The 27,392-nt window shown below is 42.3% G+C and overlaps 1 protein-coding gene across 6 annotated transcripts in view; it reads left to right on the top strand.

Annotated features, from left to right (window-relative positions):
* nfixb (nuclear factor I/Xb) overlaps positions 1–27,392 on the top strand; it is a 284,324-nt gene that overhangs the window by 19,109 nt on the left and 237,823 nt on the right. For 4 of the 6 annotated variants that reach the window (XM_038297802.1, XM_038297804.1, XM_038297806.1 and 1 more), the window contains exon 2: positions 4,557–4,640. In XM_038297802.1, coding sequence (XP_038153730.1) covers positions 4,557–4,640 — 84 coding nt within the window. Of the gene's footprint in view, positions 1–4,556; positions 4,641–22,338; positions 22,525–27,392 lie in introns of those variants that run through there. The other 2 variants (XM_038297805.1, XM_038297807.1) reach the window with 1 other exon arrangement.

Raw genomic sequence — 27,392 nt, forward strand, 5'->3', positions numbered from 1 at the left:
TGCAGGGTTACAGTTAGCTGATATAGCTAACTAATAAAAATAAATGGAAACTGAAATGTTGGTACATAATACATATTGGTTGATTTAAATAAATATGATCTGTAATTCATAGGGGGAAAGTATAATAAATTATTATAATAGTTTAGTATTATAGTATTATAAAAAAACACACTAAAATTATAGATAAATATCTTTTGTATTCATGTAGATCAGTTTTACTTTTCAACCTTAAAAACCCTTTAAAAGGTGTTTAATTTTTCTAACGGACACAATTAAAATCAGCTGCAATTGATCCAGTTTTTTAATATATTTCATTACGTTTTTATTGCTTATATGCAAACCTTCATTTGGTATAACAATGCACTTTTTTTAAATCCTGCACCTAAAAGTTAAGCGAATTATGAAAAAGCTAATACCAAATCTATAACTAATGAAAACTAAACTAAAACTGAGCCTAATTAAATAAAAAAAACTAATGGAAACAATCTTATTTTTTAGATAAGTTTGACTTATTTTTAACTTATTTTAAAACTAAGTAACAGAAAAAAAAATGGTGTAAAACAAAAAAAAAACAGAAAGAAAAGTCCAAAACTTTTAAAATCTTCTACTTATTCGAACTTAAAATTAAATATAAACATTTGTCAAAATAATAAACACAGTAGAAATTTGAAAGTGGTTAAAAAGTTATTTTTAAAACGATCAAACTTGATTTGTGACCGGTGGTTTAAATTGGCAACTTATAAATACATTAAAATAAGCATGCTCTGACATAAAGTTTAAAATGACGGATAGAGGAAATAAAATAATTTGAAATATTCTACCTCCAACAACACTGCGGTGTGGAGAAAGACTCCCCGTTCTATAAGTCATCCGTGTTTTATCCTTTCATTTCCTGTTCTTTCTAGCCACACCGACCCGGAACTTGACTGTCGGCGTGGCGTGGATAATTTTTCATCTTCAAATGACTAAAACGTGCCAGAAACACAATGCGGCGAGGACTACTGTTGTGCCAAATTTTCTGCTGCTCTGTTATTATCAGCAGAGTAAAATATATCCCTCAGCTGGACTGGGCAGTTTAAAAGCTTAACAGGAAAGCCTGGGGAGCTTGACAAGGGCACCGTTTAGTGGGACATATGGTTTCGAATGGTTTTCCTTCAGTGTTTTCCTCACATATTAGCTGAGATGTGCCAGAAGTTGGGCGCTGAGGCTGAATCTGATGAAGGGTGTTTTCCCAGATTCTTGGATGGCTCGGTTTTCTGACTCTCTCTTCGTCCGTATGCGCAGTAAACTCAGCGCTAAATGAAACCTGTCTTTTTCAGATGCTAATCAACCTGCCTGAGACCTTTGGCCACAAAAGCTGAGTGTAATCACACACTCACATGTCCTTCCTTTGCAACAGTAAAAAGGAAAAGGACGAAGCTGTAACCTCTCATTCTGAGGAATATGAATAGCCTGTGTCTCCAGCCACAGCTCGGTTAGCCTAAGTCTGGGACTTATTATAGTGCTGTGTTTATGCATGTGTCTCTGCATGTATTTGTTCAAGGGCAATCCCATGTCACCCCGTGCATGAGCGTATTCGTGTGCATATGTTCATGCTTAAGCGAGCTAATGTCTGTTTGAGTTCCCTCTGAATTGTTTATCACACATGCCAGTTTCAATAAGTTTACATTTTTCTTGCCGGCTACGAGCAAAGTTTGTTCCTGTTTTGGGAGCACGTTTGTTCCAGCTTAAGGTATGTTAGGAAAGTTCTGGAAAACAGGATTATTTTTCCCTATTCCCTTCTTTCCGGTAAGTTTCGGAGCACATTTGCAAATAAAGAATCTTACCCCACAGCTTAATGAGTTATTTTCATTCCCCTGCAGATTTTAGCCTCAGCCTAACAGGTTTACTCCATTCCAAGAATTTAAATTTACTTGCAAAACTAATAGTGCTAGTGATTTCTGAGCCATGCAGAACTCCCACCCTGACCCAGATTTCCTCTTTTAGGTTCCCTCCCATACGTGTTGTCTGGTCTGGCTGCTTCAGTTGACTTCAGAACTGCCCTGGTTGCTCATTCAGAGCCTCTGCCAGTGCATCCCATAGCATACAAATGAACTGCGCTGAATAGAAACAAACAGTGGATATAAAACCTTAGCTATGCAACACAGAGGCTGCAGTGTGGCCTGTGTGTGTCTGGATGATGGCAGATGCGTGGTCCGTGCCCTGCCAAAAGTATTTCTGTCCCTTAAAGTTTTATAGATTTTGTCACATTATAACAACTAATGTCAATGTGGGACTTTATGTGCAAGGGCAAGTTAAAGAAGGGCATAGATATAAAGTGGACCATCACTGTTCTGCTTTCAGGTGGGTTATGACTCCATCTTTGCACATGAAGACAGATGAATTTGCCCAATCTTAAATGCAGAACAGTTCCAGCTTAATGAGGTTTGGAGTAAAGTGTTTCTAATGATCAGTTTTCAAATCTACGGAAATTTTTTAAAAGTTGAGTTTAGTCCTGTACTTGACTAGAGAAAAGGTCACAGATTAGCGGACCGGATCCGGATCCACCTGCTGGCTAATCCTAACCCAATCTGATTTAAGTAATTTATAAATTACTGCATGTAGTCCGATGACAGTGTCTAACTTGACTTGCGCCGCTTCTCATGTTAATACGGTAAAGCCCTCCAGAGCATCCGTCACCAGGCTGCACGTGATACAAATTAGCCAATGAGCTGCTGTCAGTCTGGGCTGCTGCCTAAGGAGACAGAAGCAGAGATACAAAAAGCAGCTGTAAAAGGCGGCCCCGTCCAGGAAACACACAGCCAGGCAGACGAGCTCCGAGCCAACTCTCATGCCAGAGGATGAAGAGAGCACATCCAGTTAGTCACGGTCAGAGAAACAGGACCACACTGGAAAACAGGCCGATCACCAGCATCTATAAACAAAGGTGTTGATGGAAGCATAGCTTAGACACAGCAGGCAAACCTGTGGCAAGCCGGGCAATGGGAAAGAAGGAGAAGATGATGAGAAAAAGAGAGCAGAGAAAGAGTGGACTGCTGGAAGAACTGTGGTGAACTGGTGAAAGAAAAAGTGAAATGGTGCTCAAAAATAACCCTGCACATTTAGAGTATGTTTGGCTCAACCTGCTGCTGTGAAGCAGGATTCTCCACCATGAACAGAATCAACAATAAATATGGATTAAGGCTCAAAATGAGCACCTTGATATGTGCTTGAAAATGTCTTTGTCTCCATTAAAACCCAGGTTTAAAGCCTTGGAGGGCAGCATAAAGCCCACTGCTCTCATCAAGCCAGAAAAGTAAAAAACGGTCAGTTCAGGTGTTTTATAAAATATGTGAATCAGGAAATTGTCAATATACCAAACTGAACGATTGTTGTTCTCTATTTCAAAAAAACACTTTAGATTTTAAAATGGAAAAATATATACATATAATTTTTTTTTATTAAAAAGTCAATGTATACCATGGATGCTTAAACACCTCATTTTTATTTCAGTGTTAAATTCTTTTTTAAGTAACAGATTATAGTTAAAAATGTCTCCAGACCTTTACTGGTTGATGATTTTTTTTATTATGACCTCACAGGCCATTATTGTTGTTGTAATCTTCATGAGGCTGTTTGTTCACTATGGGGTAAGATAACTGTCAATAAAAATGTATGCATAGGTGTCTGAATTTGTAAATAAATTTAGGAATTATGCTTATGTTCTTCTGCTTTTCAAATCATAGATACATGTGACATCAGATCTTGAGTATGTTTTTTATGATTGTTGTCTTAGTTCATATATGTTGACTACTAATCCTCTGAAACTTTAGTAGGATCCTGACTGAAATGGAGATTTAACACGCATAATTATTGCTGAATATTAAACAAAAACAGCAGAATATAAATGTATCCCACACTTTTCAGATTTAAAACTGTAAAACAATGAGAAACCATGTCTGGTTTTCAAAACAGGTATATTTTGTGCTGGTTTGGGTAGATCTAATGGGTAAAACCCAAATTAAATACTTAAATATCTTTTCATGAATGTAAGAAACAAAAGCTAAAGGGGTGTGAAAACTTTAGTAAATGATTAGTGGATATGTTTTAGCTGAATATGTGCAAAGTAAGGCTGTGGGTAAACTTGTGCTGAGTCAGTGGATGCTGACAGAAAAGTGAGCATGCAGGTGAAATAGCAGGGCACAGGAAATGCCATTGTGTCTGAGCATTGCACGGCGGTGCCACAGCGAAAAACTTTTCCTCTCAGTAAGAGTTGGCGGCTGACAGGGCAAGGCCTCTGGCCTGCGCTGCACATGGGCAGAGCCGGGCAGCACACAATATCTGCACGCGTGAACAAGTCTGGAATGCAAAGATGAAAGGAGAGTCTGCTGGTGGGGCTTGGAGTGAGTGAATGGGACAGGGGTGAGAGGGGGATATATAGGTCAAGAGGGATAAGGAGGATTTCATTAATCTGATTCTGCACCCTTGCAAACAGTTTTTTTCTTCCTCTATTTAAGTTGAGTGATTTAAAATGCTCCATCCGTGAATAAATGAATGACTTCTGTGTTACATTTCAGGCAACGGAGTCTTTTCTGTTGAACGAAGAACCTTCCAGAGCTCCTGGGATGCCTGAGTGCTACGTAGTGTCCGATTCCTACAGGGTATGCATCTATTATCATCATTACCATTCACTTTAGATGTGGTGTTGTCACCATATTCACTTTTGATTATGTGTTTGTGGATGTTTGTTTTGGTATCATTTAACGGTGTAACAACATTTCATGGCATGAGATCATTATGATACTGAATCCCAGGATCATAGCCAATAAAAGAAGTTGGTCTTACAAAGTGCTATTTCATTACAGTTGAACTATAAGCTGTTATTATAATCCCCAGATATAAGGATGGCTGCTGTATTAAAGTTTTGGCTCTTATTTGAATCAAAAATAGAAGTTGATATCTTGTTGAACTTTTTACGTCACCCTCTGCGTCATGGCAGTTATGTTAGCGTCAACGAAGTCGCCAGTTTTAATTTATTTGGTAGGATTTTGGCAAACAGATTTCAAAAAATATCTTTTTAGTTAAAGAAACATTAAGAATTTAAAAGACAAGTTAGGACTAATTTATAAACATGGCTACAACAGATGAACCCATAGTTGCTAATGACACAGGACTGTCACTACCCGATCTGTGGGCCAACAGATATACAGCCGGTTGTCTGTAAATAATGTAATTATGGTACTAAAATGACTTATTTCTATCCTTAACTCTCTAAAGAATGCTAATAAACATATAAAAAAAAAATTTTTATGTGTTTTGTGAGACAGTTTTGATGCTTTTAACCTTTTCTTCGTTAAACTGCTTCTCTGATGTCATCAACGGACATGCTCAGAGCAGTCCGGCAAAATATGATTAAACCATGTTTATCTGCATTTTAGTTGTTTCTTTCTTTAGATTACGCACAAAATGAAAACATAAAACTCAAAAGGACTAGATTTATGTTTAAATCCAAACCCGAAAAAGTTAGCCACAGGATGTAGCGTAGGCATTGGTGGTTCTAGACAGGGGCCAGTGGAGGCCAGTGCCCCTGTAGATCATGTCCTGGCCCCTGTTATGGCCCCTGTACTGAAGACATAACACTCAAAGAAATTCTAATGATGATATGCGCTGGAACAGACATGGTTACTAATAGGTCCTTTGGATCTATTTCATGTTTTTTCTTTAAAAATTCTGTTTTACTAATTATTTAAAAACAATAAGGTAATAGCTTCAGTGGTGTTGAGATAGGATCCCAGTTTTCATCTGCTAAATGTTTTTTTCAAACCAAATAAAAAAATGCTGTAATTTTTTACAGATGAATTGATCAGTTTTCTTGAGATTTAATAAAATTTTATTTAATTTTGACTTACATTAAGTCAAAAATATGTCAAATTCCTAAATTATAAATGTATAATGAAATTTGCCAATAATGCAAGCGTAGAAGAAGAAATGTGCTGTTCACCTGTACAAAGAAAGAAACAACGAAAGAAAAATGTCTGAGGACTTCAGTGTTGAGGAAGAGCATGAGTTCTTTGCCGAGCTGAATGCGCACTTTCATCTGGTTTGGTCTGCCGCGGTTTCCGTAGACTCGTGAACGTGCTTTTAGGAAATCCTATACACTACTGTTTATGCTCTAAAAACATTCTAAATGACTTCGTTTCGAGTAAATTATGGACGCTACCCACTCAGGACACTTGGAATACATTGGACGAGCAGTATGGAGGAATATTGACACGTTTTTTGTGGACTTTTATGGACCTTTCTGCCTCAGGCACCATAGACCTCCATTATTTGAATGTCAGCAGACAGCAAGAAGCCTCCCAGATCTCCAGGTGCATTTGAGATATCAAAAAAGTACTCCAGGGTGTTGTTCAGTATGGGGGTGAGTAGAAAATGAAGGCTAATCATGTTTTGGGTGTAATATTCCTTTAATATATTAATACATATATATTACATTGATATTACTTTTTGCCATAAAAATATCCATATTTTTTAATGTTGCAAAGGTAATCATGTTTTAACCTAGATTCCAATAACAATATTGGCTTGAAATGTTGATTTTAAAAGTATTTCACTGAGGGCCCTATAAAGGGTTAAGTATTCTACTTTAAATAACACTGTTACCTGAGAAAGATTTACTCCATATTTAATAAGTTTGAAGTTTTAATCTTCCCACATCAGTTGAGCTAAAATCCCTCCTACTAGTAAACCTAATATCGTCTCGTTTTGTGAGCTGGATGTTTCGTTGCACCTCCAGTATTAAATGTGTTGGAGCCATTACTCTGAACTCCGTCCGTCTGTTTTTTCGAGCTTTCTCTAATTGCGCTACGATCATAATGCCGTTCACAGCTCCCTCCACTCATCTGCAAACCATTACCATTATTATTTCCACACACAGGCATAAGAGAGAGAAAGACATTTTGCCCAGGCTCCCTTACCTTCCTTGTGGGAGCAGAATTTACAGTGTTAATGTGCCGCATGCCACGCTATGTGAAAGGAATTAAAGAGTTTGAGACGGCACCGAGTGAAGTAAAACAGAAAGCAGGGGATTCTTCTTGCAGGCTTTGATCGTAGACACATTTTCTTAGGCTCAGCTGGATTTGTTTCCCTGAGTTAACACCAAAGCCAAGTCTGAAGCTGAATGTGGGTTGAAGCACTGCATCGTGGGCCTGAGTGTCCAGAAAGGCACCATTTGAGCTGTAATGGAGAAAAGGAAGGAGCATTGTTTAGGATTCTGGGGGATCAGCTAAATCAATATTGTCCCTATGTTCTCCGGAGATGTCCCATCCAATTAAAGTGTAGTTTTGATGCTGCAAGACTTCCTCTGTATTCTTTCTTTGGTTCCTTTCCCAAACACTATTCTTATAGAGTTTAGTATTTAATTTACTAAGAATGTAGCTTGAGAAGATCTGAAGATATACTGGTAACATTATATTCTTAAATGGACATTTTTAAGTGAGGTTCTGTTAAGAGTATTTTCTATCTTTACCACAGTAAAAAACTTTTTTGGGGGTTTTCATTTAGTATAGATCTAAATTAAGGGTCCTTTGAGTCTGAAGCTGCCAGCAAGGCGAGCAATAACAGAAACCAAAGCAGAATCCTGACCATGGAAACATCTAAGTTTATATAAACCCAGTTCATTTTATCTTAAACAGTTTTCAGCCTCTGATGGCTAAGATAGGCTGCTGATTGGTTACAGAGAAAATAAAGTTGGAGTTGGTGCGCCACTAACAACTTTACTTAGAGAAACACGTACTGAGATGGAAACATGTAAAGCATTTCCCATCAGAGGTGGGTAGTAACTAGTTACATTTTTAATCAGTTACAGTTACTTGAGTAACTTTTAGGAAAGAAAATTTACTTTTAGGAGTAGTTTTTAGCATTTTACTGTTACGTTTACTAAATTTATGATACAATATAACTCCTCTTAATTCAATTCAGTTTATTTCTATAGCGCCAATTCGCGACACATGTCATCTCCAGGCACTTTACAGTTCAACCAGATCATACAGTAAAATTGATTCAAAGTTTTCTATCTAAGGAAAACCAATTGATTGCATCAACTCATTGATTAGAATGTAATCCCTCAACCTAAGCATGGTTGTAGCGACAGTGGAGAGGAAAAACTCCCTTTTAACAGGAAGAAACCTCCAGCAGAACCAGGCTCAGTGTGAGCGGCCATCTGCTGAGGCCGACTGGGGTTCAAGGAGACAGAAGTAGAGAAATAAAAAGCAACTGTAAAAGGCTAACCTGATTCCGCCAGATGGATTAACCAATAGATCTACTAACCAATCTTTTGGTTAAAACAACTAATCTAACATGGAAGTGTTTTAACCCATCCACATTGTTAAAGGAAAAGTCTGGTCACATTCAGAATACAAACTTCGGAAATTACTTTAAGTATAAAATTATGAGATACTTTTCAATAAATGACAAGTGTTTTAAATTAAGATACATTTTCATTTGAATGTGATTTACTGGAGGCATCCATGTTTTTCAAAGAACACCACTACTGGTTAGTGACGTCATGGTGCGGTATTGGCTGTTGATCAAGTCCCAGTTCTGGGAAATCTTCAATAATTGTTGTTGATTGCAGATGTGTCTAGTAGTTCCCATTGATTTTGCTTGTAAAGCAGGGAGAATGGCGCTAGGCTTACCGCACCGTGACGTCACTGCTTGAAGATGTTAGGAGGTGTTAGTATATTTGGGCAAAAATGGCCACTCCCAGACTCAGTGATTGTGACGCAAATTATTGTTTTTATTTTTTTACTGATTAACGCTAAGTTCATTAAATCACCACGTGTGTATTAGTTTTAGGTATAAATAATAATTAATTTCTTATTCCTCGCTGACCGGACTTTTCCTTTAAAAGGGCAAACCAAAACAAATTGATCACTTTGGCTAAAATAGGATTGAACCACCAACCCTTCGGTTTCAGGGCAAACTTCTGCATCAGCACCACTGTCGCCACTGAGTACACAATTATTACACAATAGACTTGACTACAGCTAAAGGCCAGATTAGTAAACCATCAGTTAGCATTATTTTTATTGGTTGTTTGGTTAACCAGGTACATTTTCTGACAAATACATGGGTTGATCTAAACAAAATTGGTTGAACCAACTAGATTGGGTGATAGAATAGGAAAGGAATCCCTTTATTGTCCCACTATTGGGAAATTCTGGTGTTATTCTTAGAGTGCAGCCTTAAATTTGAAATATACACTGGAAAAATGCTCCAGAAATAAGTAGAAATTTCTTAAATTAAGTGTATTTACCCTTACTTTGAGCAGGTAAATGAGATAGTTTGCCAATGGAATGGGTATTTTTACTCTTAAAATAAGATAATTAGATAATATGCAATTGTAATAAAACAATGCAATTGTGTTTTCTTATTTTAAGGGTAAATTGCCTTGTTCTATTGGCAAAATTTGTCTTTTACCTCATCAATCCAAGCACAAATGCACTTATTTTAAGAAAAAAATTACTTATCTGGATTTCTATTTTTTCCAGTGTATTTGCAGTGAAACATATTAAACGCTGATTTGTATTTAATGAAAGAAATATATAATCTTTAGATTTCTCTAATTTGTATGTTAAAACAGGGGACTCTTAAGGCTCCAGCTGTTTGTGGAACTTTATTCAAAAGCTCTTAACAGGGGATTCCCTTTCAGTTGAGAAGCACCAGTTTGAATGAGGCCCTGCATGTGTACTGTATGTAAACAATGGGCTGCCGGAGCTCACATCTGCTAAGCCAAACAAGCCAACCGCACTTTTGCTTATCTTCACTTTCTGCTGTTTTCCCATCTCCTTATAAAACCAACACACAGGTGTGGCGTCAGCAGCGCGGTACCGTGTGCGAATGAGCAGTTTATGCAAATGTGTGGTTAGCTGCCTGGGCTACCTTGAATAACCTGTTTTGCACGTCAAAGCTTTCCTTTTAATACTTAAGGATGAACTGAATTTCTTCACATGTGGACACATTGGAATCACAACACTTGGACCTATTTTATCAGGATTTGATGTGACCGACGGATTAATGAGAAGAATGCAGTGTTCAAATTGTATTTTAAAGTAAAAAAACTGAAAAGTGTCTCATGCTTTAGCCCATTTACTTTGATCCACCAAAATCTAGTCTGCTGCAACCAGTTGCCCTCAGAGTCTGTCATCTTCTAGAGATCGACCCAAACAGGTTTTTATTAGGGCTGATCCCTTCACAGATCTGACATCAGTCTAACGTGACATCATCGATCTCCATAACCAATGTTTTGCAAGTTCATAGTTAAAAAGAACAAGCTTAAAGTTCAGTTTCCACAGATGTAAATTGAAGGAATAGTACACCCAAAACATGATTAGCCTTCATTTTCTACTCACCCCCATGCTGAACAACACTCTGGAGTACTTTTTTGATATCTCAAATGCATCTGGAGATCTGGGAGGCTTCTAGCTGTCTGCTGACATTCAAATAATGGAGGTCTATGGTGCCCGAGGCAGAAAGGTCCATAAAAGTCCACAAAAAACGTGTCAATATTCCTCCATACTGCTCGTCCAATGTATTCCAAGTGTCCTGAGTGGGTAGCATCCAGAATTTACTCGAAACGAAGTCATTTAGAATGTTTTTAGAGCATAAACAGTAGTGTATAGGATTTCCTAAAAGCGCGCGCCTGCTCGTTCACGACGCTACGGAAGCCGGCAGACCAAACCAGATGAAAGTGCGCATTCAGCGTCTGCTCTGCCGATAATGCAAGCGTAGAAGAAGAAATGTGCTGTTTACCTGTGCAAAGAAAGAAATAACGAAAGAAAAATGTCTGAGGACTTCAGTGTTGAGGAAGAGCATGAGTTCTTTGCCGAGCTGAATGCGCACTTTCGTCTGGTTTGGTCTGCCGCGGTTTCCGTAGACTCGTAAACGCGCTTTTAGGAAATCCTATACACTACTGTTTAGGCTCTAAAAACATTCTAAATGACTTCGTTTCGAGTAAATTATGGACGCTACCCACTCAGGACACTTGGAATACATTGGACGAGCAGTATGGAGGAATATTGACACGTTTTTTGTGGACTTTTATGGACCTTTCTGCCTCGGGCGCCATAGACCTCCATTATTTGAATGTCAGCAGACAGCAAGAAGCCTCCCAGATCTCCAGATGCATTTGAGATATCAAAAAAGTACTCCAGGGTGTTGTTCAGCATGGGGGTGAGTAGAAAATGAAGGCTAATCATGTTTTGGGTGTACTATTCCTTTAAGCCATAATCCTGCATAACAAGAACCTCACATTTCATCCTTTCAATGTGTGATCATAATACATAGAAAGAAATGGATAATAGTCAATGCAGTTAAGTTACACTGGATTTCCAGTGTAGCCTTTATTTAGCTGAATTATACAGAACTTCAGAAACATACAGGAACACTCAGGTTCTGCTGAAAACATCTGGATCCAAAATGATTTCTTGCAATCCTCATTCAGTAGTAGATATTTCTCAAGATAGCAGTTTGCTAGACGTTTGCTTTAAATTTGAAGTGGATCTGGCTGGCCTATGGACTTGTTAATCCCCAGAGTGTGCACGAAACGTGACTTTTTTTTTGTCTGAGTCTTCCTTTATTAGTATATAAAACTCTGCCAAGCGCTCTGCAGAACTGGCATCAGAAATACCAGCAGATAAATCTAAATCTGAATTGTGCAGACTAGTACTAGCAGTAGACCTGCAGGTCTGTCATGCTGTTTACCGTAATAAGTGCCGTAAAACTTGACGATATCCAATGAAAGTGTTGGTATCGATTTAACATGAATGTGAGCCGTGTGTGTTTGTGAGACACTCAATATTCTCAGGGTGAACGTCTCTCTCGTTCACGCTCATTACTTCAAACTGATCCATTCAGTTTATTGTTCACTAAAAATATGAACAAATCACAAATTCACAAATCAGCGAGTATAATAAACAAACTTACTTAGATAAACTATAAATCTATGAGTACAAATCAAAAATGTACAACTAAAAATCCCAAACTCACGAGTATGAATCACAAATTTACAACGACCTGTCGCAGGGGCAGCAGTGTCAGCAGAGACTCCCAGACTTCCCTCTCACCAGAGACCTCCTCCAGTTCCTCTTGGAGACTCCCGAGGAGCTCATAGTCCCTCCAGTGGTGCTCATAAGCCCGATTTAAACTACACTTTTGAAACCGTGCCGAGATCGGTCAGAGCACAGTAACTGAGATAACTGTTGAGCGTAAACGGCATGCTCACCTGAACCAGACCGTGCCAGACAAAACTAAACCGCGCTAAACTGGTACTAGTTCATCAGCAGGGCTCAGCGCGGTTCATTTCAGGCTCGGTTCTCAGATAACAAAGAGGGCATGAGCAGGCCGCGTCATCTCCTTACAGTCAGCCTCCGTAATCATGAAACTTCAGACATTCATAAAAGTACTACCTTCTCTGATGATTGTGCTTAGCAGTGTTATGAACCCAAATGTCTGCCGTTGTTTCCTGCGTCTGTAAGCCCTGATTAGACTATCGTTTGTGGTATCCACTTCCCAAAAGCAAGTAAATTCACCAAAGGCTACCTTTTTTTCCGCCTGACTTTCCGTAAACAATGAAATATCACAATGATAACAAAACATAACTTACGGAATGTTATGGGTGCCACCATGTTGATTTGCTTGTTTACCTCTAGAGAGCAGTAGTACCATAGAATGTCACTAGGGGTGGTGTGTAAATGGTCGCCAGGAACCGTGCTTGGCAGGGTTAACTGATCCGAGCCCGGCACGGTTCAGTTTTCCGAGGGTAGTGTAAAAAGGGCTATAGTCCCTCCAGTGGCGCTCAAAGTCTCTCCTGTGGTGCTCATAGTCCCTCTAGTGGAGCTCATAGTCCCTCTAGTGGAGCTCATAGTCCCTCCTGTGGGGCTCATAGTCCCTCTGGTGGAGCTCATAGTCCCTCCTGTGGGGCTCATAGTCCCTCTGGTGGCATGCATAGTCCCTCCTGTGGGGCTCATAGTCCCTCTAGTGGAGCTCATAGTCCCTCTGGTGGCATGCATAGTCCCTCCTGTGGGGCTCATAGTCCCTCTAGTGGAGCTCATAGTCCCTCCTGTGGGGCTCATAGTCCCTCTAGTGGAGCTCAAAGTCTCTCCTGTGGTGCTCATAGTCCCTCTAGTGGAGCTCAAAGTCTCTCCTGTGGTGCTCATAGTCCCTCTAGTGGAGCTCAAAGTCTCTCCTGTGGGGCTCATAGTCCCTCTAGTGGAGCTCAAAGTCTCTCCTGTGGTGCTCATAGTCCCTCTAGTGGAGCTCATAGTCCCTCTAGTGGAGCTCATAGTCCCTCCTGTGGGGCTCATAGTCCCTCTGGTGGAGCTCATAGTCCCTCCTGTGGGGCTCATAGTCCCTCTAGTGGAGCTCATAGTCCCTCTAGTGGAGCTCATAGTCCCTCCTGTGGGGCTCATAGTCCCTCTGGTGGAGCTCATAGTCCCTCCTGTGGGGCTCATAGTCCCTCTGGTGGAGCTCATAGTCCCTCCTGTGGGGCTCATAGTCCCTCTGGTGGCATGCATAGTCCCTCCTGTGGGGCTCATAGTCCCTCTAGTGGAGCTCATAGTCCCTCTGGTGGCATGCATAGTCCCTCCTGTGGGGCTCATAGTCCCTCTAGTGGAGCTCATAGTCCCTCCTGTGGGGCTCATAGTCCCTCTGGTGGCATGCATAGTCCCTCTAGTGGGGCTCATAGTCCCTCCTGTGGGGCTCATAGTCCCTCTAGTGGAGCTCATAGTCCCTCTAGTGGGGCTCATAGTCCCTCCTGTGGGGCTCATAGTCCCTCTAGTGGAGCTCATAGTCCCTCCTGTGGGGCTCATAGTCCCTCTGGTGGCATGCATAGTCCCTCTAGTGGGGCTCATAGTCCCTCTGGTGGGCCTCATAGTCCCTCTAGTGGGGCTCATAGTCCCTCTGGTGGGCCTCATAGTCCCTCCTGTGGGGCTCATAGTCCCTCTGGTGGCATGCATAGTCCCTCTAGTGGGGCTCATAGTCCCTCTGGTGGGCCTCATAGTCCCTCCAGTGGTGCTCATAGTCCCTCCAGTGGCGCTCATAGTCCCTCCAGTGGCGCTCATAGTCCCTCCAGTGGTGCTCATAGTCCCTCTGGTGGGCCTCATAGTCCCTATAGTGGGGCTCATAGTCCTCTGGTGGGCCTCATAGTCCCTCCAGTGGCGCTCGTAGTCCCTCCAGTGGTGCTCATATTCGATCCAGTGGTGCTCACAGTCCCTCCAGATGAGCTTATAGTCCCTCCAGATGGGCTCATAGTCCCCCAAGTGGAGCTCATAGTCCCTCCTGTGGGGCTCATAGTCCCTCTGGTGGTGCGCATAGTCCCTATGTTGGCATGCATAGTCCCTCTAGTGGGGCTCATATTCCCTCCAGTGGTGCTCATAGTCCCTCTGGTGGCATGCATAGTCCCTCCAGTGGTGCTCATAGTCCCTCCAGTGGTGCTCATAGTCCCTCTAGTGGGGCTCATAGTCCCTCTGGTGGGCCTCATAGTCCCTCCAGTGGCGCTCATAGTCCCTCCAGTGGTGCTCATAGTCCCTCCTGTGGGGCTCATAGTCCCTCCAGTGGTGCTCATAGTCCCTCTGGTGGCATGCATAGTCCCTCTAGTGGGGCTCATATTCCCTCCAGTGGCGCTCATAGTCCCTCCAGTGGTGCTCATAGTCCCTCCAGTGGTGCTCATAGTCCCTCCTGTGGGGCTCATAGTCCCTCTAGTGGGGCTCATAGTCCCTCTGGTGGGCCTCATAGTCCCTCCAGTGGCGCTCATAGTCCCTCCAGTGGCGCTCATAGTCCCTCTGGTGGCATGCATAGTCCCTCTAGTGGGGCTCATAGTCCCTCTGGTGGGCCTCATAGTCCCTCTAGTGGGGCTCATAGTCCCTCTGGTGGGCCTCATAGTCCCTCTAGTGGGGCTCATAGTCCCTCTGGTGGGCCTCATAGTCCCTCTAGTGGGGCTCATAGTCCCTCTGGTGGGCCTCATAGTCCCTCTAGTGGGGCTCATAGTCCCTCCAGTGGCGCTCATAGTCCCTCTGGTGGCATGCATAGTCCCTCTAGTGGGGCTCATAGTCCCTCTGGTGGGCCTCATAGTCCCTCTAGTGGGGCTCATAGTCCCTCTGGTGGGCCTCATAGTCCCTCTAGTGGGGCTCATAGTCCCTCTGGTGGGCCTCATAGTCCCTCTAGTGGTGCTCATAGTCCCTCCAGTGGGGCTCATAGTCCCTCTGGTGGCATGCATAGTCCCTCTAGTGGGGCTCATAGTCCCTCTGGTGGGCCTCATAGTCCCTCTAGTGGTGCTCATAGTCCCTCCTGTGGGGCTCATAGTCCCTCTAGTGGGGCTCATAGTCCCTCTGGTGGGCCTCATAGTCCCTCTAGTGGGGCTCATAGTCCCTCTGGTGGGCCTCATAGTCCCTCTAGTGGTGCTCATAGTCCCTCCTGTGGGGCTCATAGTCCCTCTGGTGGCATGCATAGTCCCTCCAGTGGTGCTCATAGTCCCTCCAGTGGTGCTCATAGTCCCTCTAGTGGGGCTCATAGTCCCTCTGGTGGGCCTCATAGTCCCTCCAGTGGCGCTCATAGTCCCTCCAGTGGTGCTCATAGTCCCTCCTGTGGGGCTCATAGTCCCTCCAGTGGTGCTCATAGTCCCTCCAGTGGTGCTCATAGTCCCTCCAGTGGTGCTCATAGTCCCTCCTGTGGGGCTCATAGTCCCTCCAGTGGTGCTCATAGTCCCTCTAGTGGGGCTCATAGTCCCTCCTGTGGGGCTCATAGTCCCTCTGGTGGCATGCATAGTCCCTCCAGTGGTGCTCATAGTCCCTCCAGTGGTGCTCATAGTCCCTCTAGTGGGGCTCATAGTCCCTCTGGTGGGCCTCATAGTCCCTCCAGTGGCGCTCATAGTCCCTCCAGTGGTGCTCATAGTCCCTCCTGTGGGGCTCATAGTCCCTCCAGTGGTGCTCATAGTCCCTCCAGTGGTGCTCATAGTCCCTCCAGTGGTGCTCATAGTCCCTCCAGTGGTGCTCATAGTCCCTCCAGTGGTGCTCATAGTCCCTCTAGTGGGGCTCATAGTCCCTCCTGTGGGGCTCATAGTCCCTCTAGTGGGGCTCATAGTCCCTCTGGTGGGCCTCATAGTCCCTCCAGTGGCGCTCATAGTCCCTCCAGTGGGGCTCATAGTCCCTCCAGTGGCGCTCATAGTCCCTCTGGTGGCATGCATAGTCCCTCTAGTGGGGCTCATAGTCCCTCTGGTGGGCCTCATAGTCCCTCTAGTGGGGCTCATAGTCCCTCTGGTGGGCCTCATAGTCCCTCTAGTGGGGCTCATAGTCCCTCTGGTGGGCCTCATAGTCCCTCTAGTGGTGCTCATAGTCCCTCCAGTGGGGCTCATAGTCCCTCCAGTGGGGCTCATAGTCCCTCTGGTGGCATGCATAGTCCCTCTAGTGGGGCTCATAGTCCCTCTGGTGGGCCTCATAGTCCCTCTAGTGGGGCTCATAGTCCCTCTGGTGGGCCTCATAGTCCCTCTAGTGGTGCTCATAGTCCCTCCTGTGGGGCTCATAGTCCCTCTGGTGGCGCTCATAGTCCCTCTGGTGGCATGCATAGTCCCTCTAGTGGGGCTCATAGTCCCTCTGGTGGGCCTCATAGTCCCTCTAGTGGGGCTCATAGTCCCTCTGGTGGGCCTCATAGTCCCTCTAGTGGTGCTCATAGTCCCTCCTGTGGGGCTCATAGTCCCTCTGGTGGCGCTCATAGTCCCTCTGGTGGCATGCATAGTCCCTCTAGTGGGCCTCATAGTCCCTCTAGTGGGGCTCATAGTCCCTCTGGTGGGCCTCATAGTCCCTCCAGTGGCGCTCATAGTCCCTCCAGTGGGGCTCATAGTCCCTCCAGTGGCGCTCATAGTCCCTCTGGTGGCATGCATAGTCCCTCTAGTGGGGCTCATAGTCCCTCTGGTGGGCCTCATAGTCCCTCTAGTGGGGCTCATAGTCCCTCTGGTGGGCCTCATAGTCCCTCCTGTGGGGCTCATAGTCCCTCTGGTGGCATGCATAGTCCCTCTAGTGGGGCTCATAGTCCCCCCAGATGCGCTCATAGTCCCTCCAGTGGCGCTCATAGACCTTCCAGTGGGGCATCTTGTCCCTCCATTGATGCTCATAGTCCCTCCAGTGGGGCTCATAGTCCCTCCTGTGGGCCTCATAGTCCCTCTAGTGGGGCTCATATTCCTTCCAGTGGTGCTCACAGTCCCTCCAGATGAGCTTATAGTCCCTCCAGTGGTGCTCATAGTCCCTCCAGTGGTGCTCATAGTCCCTCCAGTGGCGCTCATAGTCCCTCCAGTGGTGCTCATAGTCCCTCTGGTGGCATGCATAGTCCCTCTAGTGGGGCTCATAGTCCCTCTGGTGGGCCTCATAGTCCCTCTAGTGGGGCTCATAGTCCCTCCAGTGGTGCTCATAGTCCCTCTAGTGGGCCTCATAGTCCCTCCAGTGGCGCTCATAGTCCCTCCAGTGGTGCTCATAGTCCCTCCAGTGGCGCTCATAGTCCCTCCAGTGGCGCTCATAGTCCCTCCAGTGGCGCTCATAGTCCCTCCAGTGGTGCTCATAGTCCCTCTGGTGGCATGCATAGTCCCTCTAGTGGGGCTCATAGTCCCTCTGGTGGGCCTCATAGTCCCTCTAGTGGGGCTCATAGTCCTTCTGGTGGGCCTCATAGTCCCTCTAGTGGGGCTCATAGTCCCCCCAGATGGGCTTATAGTCCCACCAGTGGTGCTCATAGTCCCTCCACCTCATCTGACTTTCTCGAAGTGGAGGGGGAGCGGCTCTATTCCAGTCCTTTCTTGGATGATCAAACTTCTCACATGGTCCTTGGGAGGGATTCTGTGGAAAAAACTCATTGCAGCCACTTGTATCTAGGACCTCATTCTTTTTGTTCATTGACCAGATTGTATGACCAAATGTATCACTAGAATATCCAAAATGTATGAGTGCAGATAACTAGTTACAAGAACAAACCACAAGGATTCAAAATCATTTGTCAATTAAACCACTTTCTCACGTTTTTCAAACATGGATCAACCCGCTAACAATCGGCATTTGGCTCCCTTCCGCCTATTTTGGAATCGTTTGCACTGATGAATTGGCCAGTGCATGCATGGATTGCACAGCATCATGCTGCCACTTTCATGCTTCTTCATGGGCAGAGTTAGCTAGATCTCTACAGATATTAAATAACACACAGGTACACTCAGAGTTATTGTTAAAAGGAAATAATTAGGATCAGAACGTGTGAACAAAAGTCTGCCACATTTTTCTCGTTTTTTGTAATCTAACAGTTAAAGCACACATCCTTTTCCCTTGCCTCTTTGTGTTTGACTCTGAAAAAGACTCTGCAGTTTGTATCAACATGTGAAAAACACAAAGGACCTTGAATGTATTTCTTCTGGAAGGCAGAAGAGGACGTGGCTCTAATCATTTCTTCATAAAAAAGCTTCATGATGTGACGCACCCTTACAGGGTGAAGCTGTTACTGAGCTGGCTGCTCTGGAGCAGTGGTAAATATGTATATTCCAAGCGTGTGAAAAAGCAGAGCCGCAGCAGACCCACCAACCAAAGCATATGGCTCTACCATGTGTTACTTAATGAGAGATTTACTCACACAGACCACTAAATGTGTGGCTCATTTAAGGAGCCGCAGCAGAGGGGTGTTATTGCGTGTGTGTGTTGCATGCAAGTCGACTCCATAAAGAAGAGCAGAGCTGTGAGGGGTTCGCCTTAACCTTTTGCACTCTGTGCGCTCAGGATGACAGCTGGGAAGATCAACGTGAAAAAAACAAAGAAAATTCTTTGAAAAAAGGGTTGCTGGTTCTAAAAGTTAGAGCAACTGGATTAAGGGCGGCAAAAAAGTATGATTTTCATATGCTGATGTATAAAGTGTGCAGAGAGGAATGGCGGCGTTGTAATATTAGCGGTGAGAATCAGAAGGTTAGGGCTTATTTTTGCGGTGGTTGTACTTTCGCTCCTGCCTCCGTTCCCGCCCGGCGACTGTTTCTGGCTCGCATCTCTGTCCTTGTGCAGTAATTGGCCACACAGAGCCCAGATCTCTTTGTCTCGCCTGCAGAGGCTTGCGGTTGAAATGCAAAAGCAGTAGGGCCTCATAAATCTGCGGGACTCCGATGTCAGACCCAAAAATTTCAGCTCCGTTTCTGTTTTATTATTTTCTGCTCTTACCGTCATACCCAGATGCACCACAATGGAACATATTCACATTTTCTTTTTCAGATTTCATAACCTCTATGTTAAATATCTCTGGGTCAGTCCCCTAGCAGCTCCTAGCTTATAGCACTCAGCTAGTTCTCTTCTACACTGAATGGCTTGGAGATGCCTTGCTGGTTTCCGAGCTTCCATACTGGGTCAAACAGGGTTCAGCAAACAAACAGACCCAACCTTACAGCGGCGATGAGAAGATGCATTGATTCAGTTGCCTGCAAGTTAATGCAAGAGCCTAATCCAATGCAAACTTGGGGCTTGAGAGGAGTCCTTGAATCTGAAGCTAAATGTTTAGCAGCTGAAGACTCTATACTGGCAGAACCCACAACAAGCATTAATAAAGTCATTACCTCTAAGTATTAGAAGCTTCAACACTTGCAGGAGGGTCACATCAGTCTCCTATGCAGTTTACTACCAACCTGAAGCTGAGTGATGCGGTGCCCTAGGTGAGAAAAGGGCCCCAGAATGCTTTGTGTTGAACAGGACTGGTTGTAAACAGAGATGCACCAATTGGGCTTTTCTTTCAGTTTTCTTTCAGTTTTGAGCCACCGATTCCAATTTCCACTGTTGCACAAGATAGAAAAGTGAAAACAAAGTGTGCTAAAGGGTTCTTAGAGGAAAGCAGACTTAAAAATGAAGGAATTACATGATTATCCCCGAATCAAGCATCAAAGTTTATTCCCAAAACCTTTATTTGGTTTATGCAAATTAAACCGAGTGCACTAAAAGGGTTTTTTCCATAGTTCTGTGTAATAAAATATAAATATATTTCCCCTCATTTCCCTTTGACTAGAGCAGATCAGGAGAAAACCCGCTCTCGATGTGGTCGATCGGTGCATCTCTAGTTTGGTCATTTCAAAATCAGCAGGGAGTGCGACATCTTTTAAATGTACTCAACTAATCTGCTAGAAATTCTAGAAGTAAGCAAACATAAACCTTTACATCTCCCTGCATTTAGTTTCAACCATGACTGGATTTTAAAAGAGATTAAAGAATCTATTAGGCCTTTATTTACTTTATTTAAAAGCCCTAGAAAGGATTAAAAACTCCAATAATTATTACCACACACGGTTTATATAAAAATGTTTATATGCAGTTTTTCATTGTTTTTACAAAAAAAAAAAAAAAAAGTCAGAATAGAATAGAAAATCTCTTAATTTTCCTACTTCTCCTTTTGCAGATTTGGTCGTTATGGGCCGTAAAGTGATGCAGGCGTTGGCAGGATCTGTCCTTTTCCTGACATTTAAAGATTTCAGATATAAATGGTAGCAGACTGCAAAACAGAGCTTTACAGTAGATGGTCACAAACTATTTAACTGAGATTTAAGACTTTTCTAGATAATTTATCTTCATAACTTATGATAATATTTCACAAAATATACGCTTATTAAGAAATAGTACAATTTGCACCGATGTCTGTTTTATTATTTTGCTCCACAATGGAAGATATTCAGATTTTATTTTTTTCAGATTTCATGACCTCTATGTTAAATATCTCTGGGTCAGTCCAATAGCAGCTTCTAGTTCATAGCAGTTTTCTTCTTCACTGAATGGCTTGGAGATGCTTTGCTGGTTTCCGAGCTTCCAGACCCGGGTCAATCAGGGTTCAGCAAGCAAATAAAACAGTAGTACACCAGACCACTAGGGGGAGTCCTACAAACATCCTGACCAGACCATCTGTACAATAATCAATGCACACTTATCAATGAGTAATAAGGTGTTTACAGGTTAACTCATAAATCCCTAAAGTTGTTATGCATCTTACTGTAAAGTCAGATGAGATAAAATAAGTAAGTAAGTAAGCCCTCATATTAAAAGAAAAAAGCTCTACTCCTTTAACTTTAAGGGGGGTAAAGTGACCAGATGTCCTTTTTTTCCCGCACGTCCTAATTTTCATACCTAAAAAAATGTGAATTTCAAAATAATCCGGGATTTAAGGCCAATTTATGCTTCTGAGGCATAGCCTCAGCAACCGTCAAATCTGTCGCGCACCTCAGAAAAATCCTGACTATGCGTCGGACGGTTGCAAACTCGCGCAGACCTCAAGAGGAAGTTCGCAGATAGAAAGCAGCTGTAATTGGTCCTTGGTATGTCTTTCCGGCTGTCTGTGTGGTCGTCCTTCTCGATTCGCTGCCGGGGCGCGCCATTTTTAAAAACCGAGGAACAACTACAATGGAAAACTACGACGAAAGGTAAATCGAGGAGGTTTGCTCCATTAACAGAACCTGTTCCTCTCCGATGTCTAGCAACTCTAGATCCATCTCCGTGACCGTGATATCTTGCAGAAGCGCCATTGTTGTCTTGGAAGATAAAGACTCCCGCCGGTGCCGCTGAAGGTCTCGTAATCAGCCGCCAAAGTTCTCGCATGTCTCAAATAGGCTCCCCCTTGCACTTTGGCGGGAAACTGCTGTGTGTCCCTAGAAATTCCAGACCGATGGTCCAGAAGCATGCCAGCAAAACTGGTTCACGACCGGACCCATGCAACATTTGATGCGTGTGGTTGCAGATGTCTAATCTGCCCTTTAGAGTCGACTACAGTGCAGCAGAGCCGAGCCGTCAGCTCTGGGGCTGGTCCGGGAACTGCGGCGGACAGGGGTAGGAAGCCAGCGGGGGAAAGAGCGACCGAACCCAACCCAGTGATGGTAGCGGCGGCCCCGTGCTGCCTTATCGGGCAGGTGGGGGGAAGCACTGTCCTCCTTTTCAGAAACCCAAATCTGGCCACCATAGCCTGGGGCCCATTAAAACCTGGAGTCGGCTCTGCTCCCACCTCCTAATGTAACTAAAGATGAACAGAGCCACTCTGTGATCACCATTAGAGACCCTGCAGGAGGAGGGGGTATGGGGGGCAAGGCTTCACCGCAGATTAATAACAATAAAAATGAGTTATATTAATGCACATATATAATAAAGCTGGATTTTACCCCATTTCCTGCAACAATGAAAAACAAAACAAAAAAGAACAAAAAAAAAACAAAAAAAAACAAACGGGCTCATCTTTAGTAAGGAATTGAAAGGCGAGCAGTTAAAGTCTTGCAATAAGGGAGAGCAGAGGAGCAGCAGAGGGGAGGGAGACAAAGTTTTTTCCCTGAAAAGTTTGTGCAAGCTTTCACTTTCTAGGCGGGGTTACTGTACGCTGCAGCAGCAGCAGCATGGAGTGAGAGAAACAGGACGGAGAGCGACTGCCATGCAGCTCTATATGCCGAGCTTCCACCCAACCTAAATAAGCTCTGCAGCCGCTGCGCTAAATCCAGCCATGTATTCTCCTTACTGCTTGACACAGGTAACCCGGCTTCTCTTATTTCACTGTTTGGAGACTGAACTCCTCTCTGTGTTTATCTGCGCTGCCTCTGCCTTTATTTTCCACCAGTCTGCTGGTTTTTGTCACAGCTTGTTTCTGTTGTCTGACTCACTCTCAAACTTCGCCTCGGTTCTCTTCGCCGTTTCTTTACGCAGGAAACTTTCTTTGCGCACCGCAGAAAAAATGGCGCTTCTTCCATATGGTCATTTCTATTTTAAAACAAATAAATCTAAACGCTTTTAATAATAGAAGGGATGAGGAAGGAAACGAGGAGAAAATATCTGTTTGGATAAAAAAAAAAGGTCCAGGCTTGGAAGCGGTTCTTTAATTTTTTTTGGCCGGTGAGAGGAGTGTGAGCGCGGGGCGCACACCGCACGGTCCGGCCCACCGCACCGCAACGCACCGCAACGCACCGGGCCACTTTCTTCTTGAAACTAGTGTGTGTGTTTGTTTATGTTGCACCACCATTTTGGATATATTTACCTTCTGAGGACCAACAGGCCTTATGGGGACCAAATGCGGGCCCCTATGTGGTGGCCCCCCATTTTTCATTCTGGGGGGTCATTTTAGAGGTATGGGGTGAAAACAGCAGCATGAGCTCAGGGTTAGGAATATGCAGGGTAAATGTGAGGGTTTGCATGAGTACAGTAAAATAAATGTAAATTCTTAATATTGTGTGTTTGTGTCATAAACGGCAGCTTTCAAGGCAGCGGCAACGGCAGCTTTTTTTTTCTCAGTGCAGTTTTTGTTGCACTTGAATGCAACACATGCACGCTCGCAGATAGACCATAACTATAATACTGTATGCTGACGTCATATCACGCACTGACTGAAAGCCAGCTGTTTTATATATATATATATATATATATATATATATATATATATATATATATATATATATATATATATATATATATATATATATATATATATATATATATATATATTTTTTTTTTTTTTTTTCTATTTTATTACACAAGTTTAAATTGTTTTTTTAATGCTAAATAAATGTGACTAATATTTCAGCATCTTTATCTAATGTTTCCTTTAATTTCCTCCATGTTTCAAACAATTCTCTGTTTATTCCTCAGTAATTATGCTGGGTCAATTAATCCATATAACCCATTAATCAACACATTTTGGGGGGGAAATTTAGATTTGTTTTATTTTTTTTTAAGTCAGTGCACTTTTTTTTCCATAGCTCAGAGTGACATCAGTTCATCTAACTGATAAACTAGCTGTGTGATGACATTTAGTGTTTTATTTTCATTGTTTGTTGGGAAACAGCGTTGTTTTACAAGCTTGGATTTTGTTGACCTTTAAATCAAGGTCAAATAAAAGCTGTTTTTTTAAAGTAATATATGTGTCAGTTTTATATTCTAAAGCTTGGAATAGAAAAAAAAAATAAATTGATAGATTTTGGGCCATATCATGCAGCCCTACTAAGTAATATTGTTTGGATTAGAACCAAACGTCAAGTTAAGGATTAAGGATTTTTCCGTATCTTTTCTTTCTTTTTAAAATACTTTCATCTCCTTTCTTTTGTATCTGCTTTTATACTTGAATCAAAGTGTCGGATTTATCCTTGAAGTTTCATTTTTTTTAATTAGTCGGAGACAGAGGTACTGAAGAGCTATTTTGTGTCTTAATCTCGTGTAAAAATCTCATTTTCCCCCCGGATTTTTTTCAAACACTACAACTTTGGAGGATATCACTTATTACCCGTTTTTTTTCTTGTGGTTTGGTGCCTATCGGGTCTAACATTTTCACTGAAATGTAACCGAAGAAGTGAGTTAATGAACCTTTTAGCGATTGTCACAGTGAGCAGCTTTAATCTGGTTTAGTCTGGTGAGTTATATGAGGGATGTATGTTGAATATAAATATAAACTGCAGTAAAAGCGGAGACACGAAGGTGAGGAATGTTCCAGAGTTGGATCAGCTTTTCATTTTATGTCCATCTTTAATTAGCGTAACAGCAGCGTTCATGTTTAAGTGAAATTTGCTAACATCCTGACCTTTAACCTCGAGGCGATTGTTGCTAATTAAGGGTAAATCTTAGCTCAGGTTGTCAGGGAAACGGTTTAATGTCCAAATTAAAGACTGTTTAATACTTTAATCACAACTTATTTTAAATAAGTGAGAAAATGACTTATTTTTCACAGGATGTTGCTCATGAGAAAAGGATTAAATCTATCCAAACAAAGCGTATGGAGATTATTTTATTGTTTCTGTCTCTTTGTTTTGTCCGTGTAGATTGAAAACCTTCGCCTTTAACATGTGAAAGATACGCTTGTCGTTGCTGTGGCCTTCTCGTGTTCTGCAGCTGCTGCAGGTCTTCTTCCAATAAAGCAGACTTGTTTATCCCCAGTTGGCCCCGCCTGACAGCGGACTGCCAGGGCCCTCCGTGTGATGCCGTAATTCATCCCTGCCTTTTACGTTGGCCCCATTTACAAAAAAAAAAAAAAAAAAAAGGAGTTTTCCTCCCGTCACCGTGGCTGCCATGACTCGGCTGAGAGGATGCTGCTCCTCGGCTCCTCTTCCCGTCTGGTTTTCATTTCAGGAACATTTGCAGCGCTGCGATCGTAATGTTCGTCCTCTTCTCCGTTTGTTTCCACTTTAATTCCTTCTCTTTATAAAAGAAGCTGTTAAAAGGCTGCATAATGTGCTGACTTTAAGGGGGCGACGCTCAGATAGCAGGAAAACAGAAGCTTCCAAGGACCCTTCACATTGTTTTATGATGATTTTTGCTCTGACGTTGTTTACTTGAAAATATGGCTTTTGTTTAAGACGGCCTTTTAAACAAGACGACATGGTGTGATTTAAAACCTGAAACGCCAAACAAAAAGCCTTTTTAAGCACCATAAATATCCCTTGATTAAAATTAATTGGCAGCAGGCTCATATAAGGACCAATTTAGCACCAAATGGGTAAGAAAAGGTGGTTTAAAGTTGGATTTTTCATATTATAGGTCACCTCTTAATCAGGAAAAAGACGATCATTGGGATATCTTGGGAATGCCCAGTGGTTACACTCTTTTTGAGGTACTAAACGCTGTGTTTAAAATTAATCTCCCGATCATTATTTTTAGGAAATTTTGATTTTCAGGTAAGAAAAGCTGATGAATATTTATTTGATATTCTGATAACTGCTGGTAAAAAAAGCACTCATAAGATGTGGATCTGTCCCCGACCCCCCATAGTACAGGAGTGAAGTATTGTAAATGATATTTACCTCATGGAAAGGATCACCTTCTCCCTCCGGCTTCAATATTCACTAAGAGGTGGGCCAAGTGGGTTAAATTCGCTGCTCTTGAACAGACAGAAGTATGGAATGAATAACATGCAATGCCTGTTTTTTAATTTATGTTCTGTAGCGTCTAAGGATTAATATATTAATGTATCTCTCATACTTTATTTTAAAACTGCCTGGTATAGAGTTTATTTTTGCTTTTTCATGTAGACCTATCTTTCCCTGTTTGTTCAAAGTTGTTAGATGTAATTTACTTAACCCTGTCATGCCAAATGTATCATATTTGATACATACGGTTTCTGAAATGACACCTTTTGCATAATTTAATGGTAAAAACTTTGCTTATAATCGTATTGTACACAATCAGATATACCTGATAACAGCCAGTAGAAGACTACACAAAAAATAATCTTGACTTATCCCATAGTAATAAATTATTAATATCAAAAATGTATTTCTGTTTTTTCTTTTTGCATATTTTGTTAAAAGGGCAAATAAGGAATTCAAAAAAAAAAAAAAGTAATTTTCTGTTTTGTTTTATTCTTGGATCGGGCTTTAAAGGGTTAACTTTGTATATTATGAGTGGCAGTAGTAAAATTGTAACTACCACTGTATTGTATACTCTTACAAAATAAAATGTCATAAAGAAATGCTATGCAGCTTCCTGCAGACAAAACACAACTTATTGTCTATTTTATAAATCATTAGTAAATCAAATAGTGGGTTTAAAAAACGCCTCGCCAGTTCGGAAAAGATTTTAGAGTCGACATATGACATGAAAGTAGCTGCATTACTGGCAAATCGCATAGAAACACACATTGGAAGGAGACAGAAGCGACTCTGGCAGGAATAAATGTCATTCCTGCAACATACGAAGACTAAAAATGATAATTTTTATTATTAAATGATGTTTGAATAGTTTTACTCTCTTAGAAACACTTTAACTGGCTTTAAGGTTCAGTTATTTTAAAGATCAGGGTTTCAAAACGAAGGTTTATGTGGGATGAAATAGCAGAGAGACATCAGTTTCTTTAGTGGTCTTTTCTGATTTGCTTGATTTTTTTTAAGGTGAAAGAAAACTGAGCAAAGTTGTGAAATAAAAGTCAACTGAAAATCTTTTATTGTAAATAAGCCCTTATGAATATGATGGTTTTTATCTTCTGCAACCTATGTGTCTATTTTGAGAAAAACCTCAATTTCTGATCATTTTAATTTTAAATAGTCTTCTTTAAAAAGGGAATTATGTTTTTTTTTTTACACAGTTTCTTTTTGTTTAAAGCAAAGTTAAAAAGAAAACAAATGAGAAAAGTTTATTTCCCTCAGCCATCCAGCCAAGTCAGCAGCAGTTATTGATTTTCTAAATAAATAACCACAGCAGAGCGTTTCTTTAAAGCGTGCTGCAGAGTTTAAGCAGACAGCCTTAACGTTTTAGGATTTATTTCCATCTCATTGGAGCCATTTTGCTGTTTTGTTTTTGCATAAATGATCCATATTTTTTTTTCTTCCTGTCGACGCCCTGAACCCTTCATACCCGTCGCTGTGTTTTTGTGTCGCCGCATTCCTTCATGTGCTCTACGCTGATGTTGTCATCTGAGTCTGT

The sequence above is a fragment of the Cyprinodon tularosa genome, unplaced genomic scaffold (genome assembly GCF_016077235.1).
Source record: "Cyprinodon tularosa strain WSP-4 unplaced genomic scaffold, ASM1607723v1 ctg398, whole genome shotgun sequence".
In the NCBI taxonomy this organism is placed as follows: domain Eukaryota; kingdom Metazoa; phylum Chordata; class Actinopteri; order Cyprinodontiformes; family Cyprinodontidae; genus Cyprinodon; species Cyprinodon tularosa.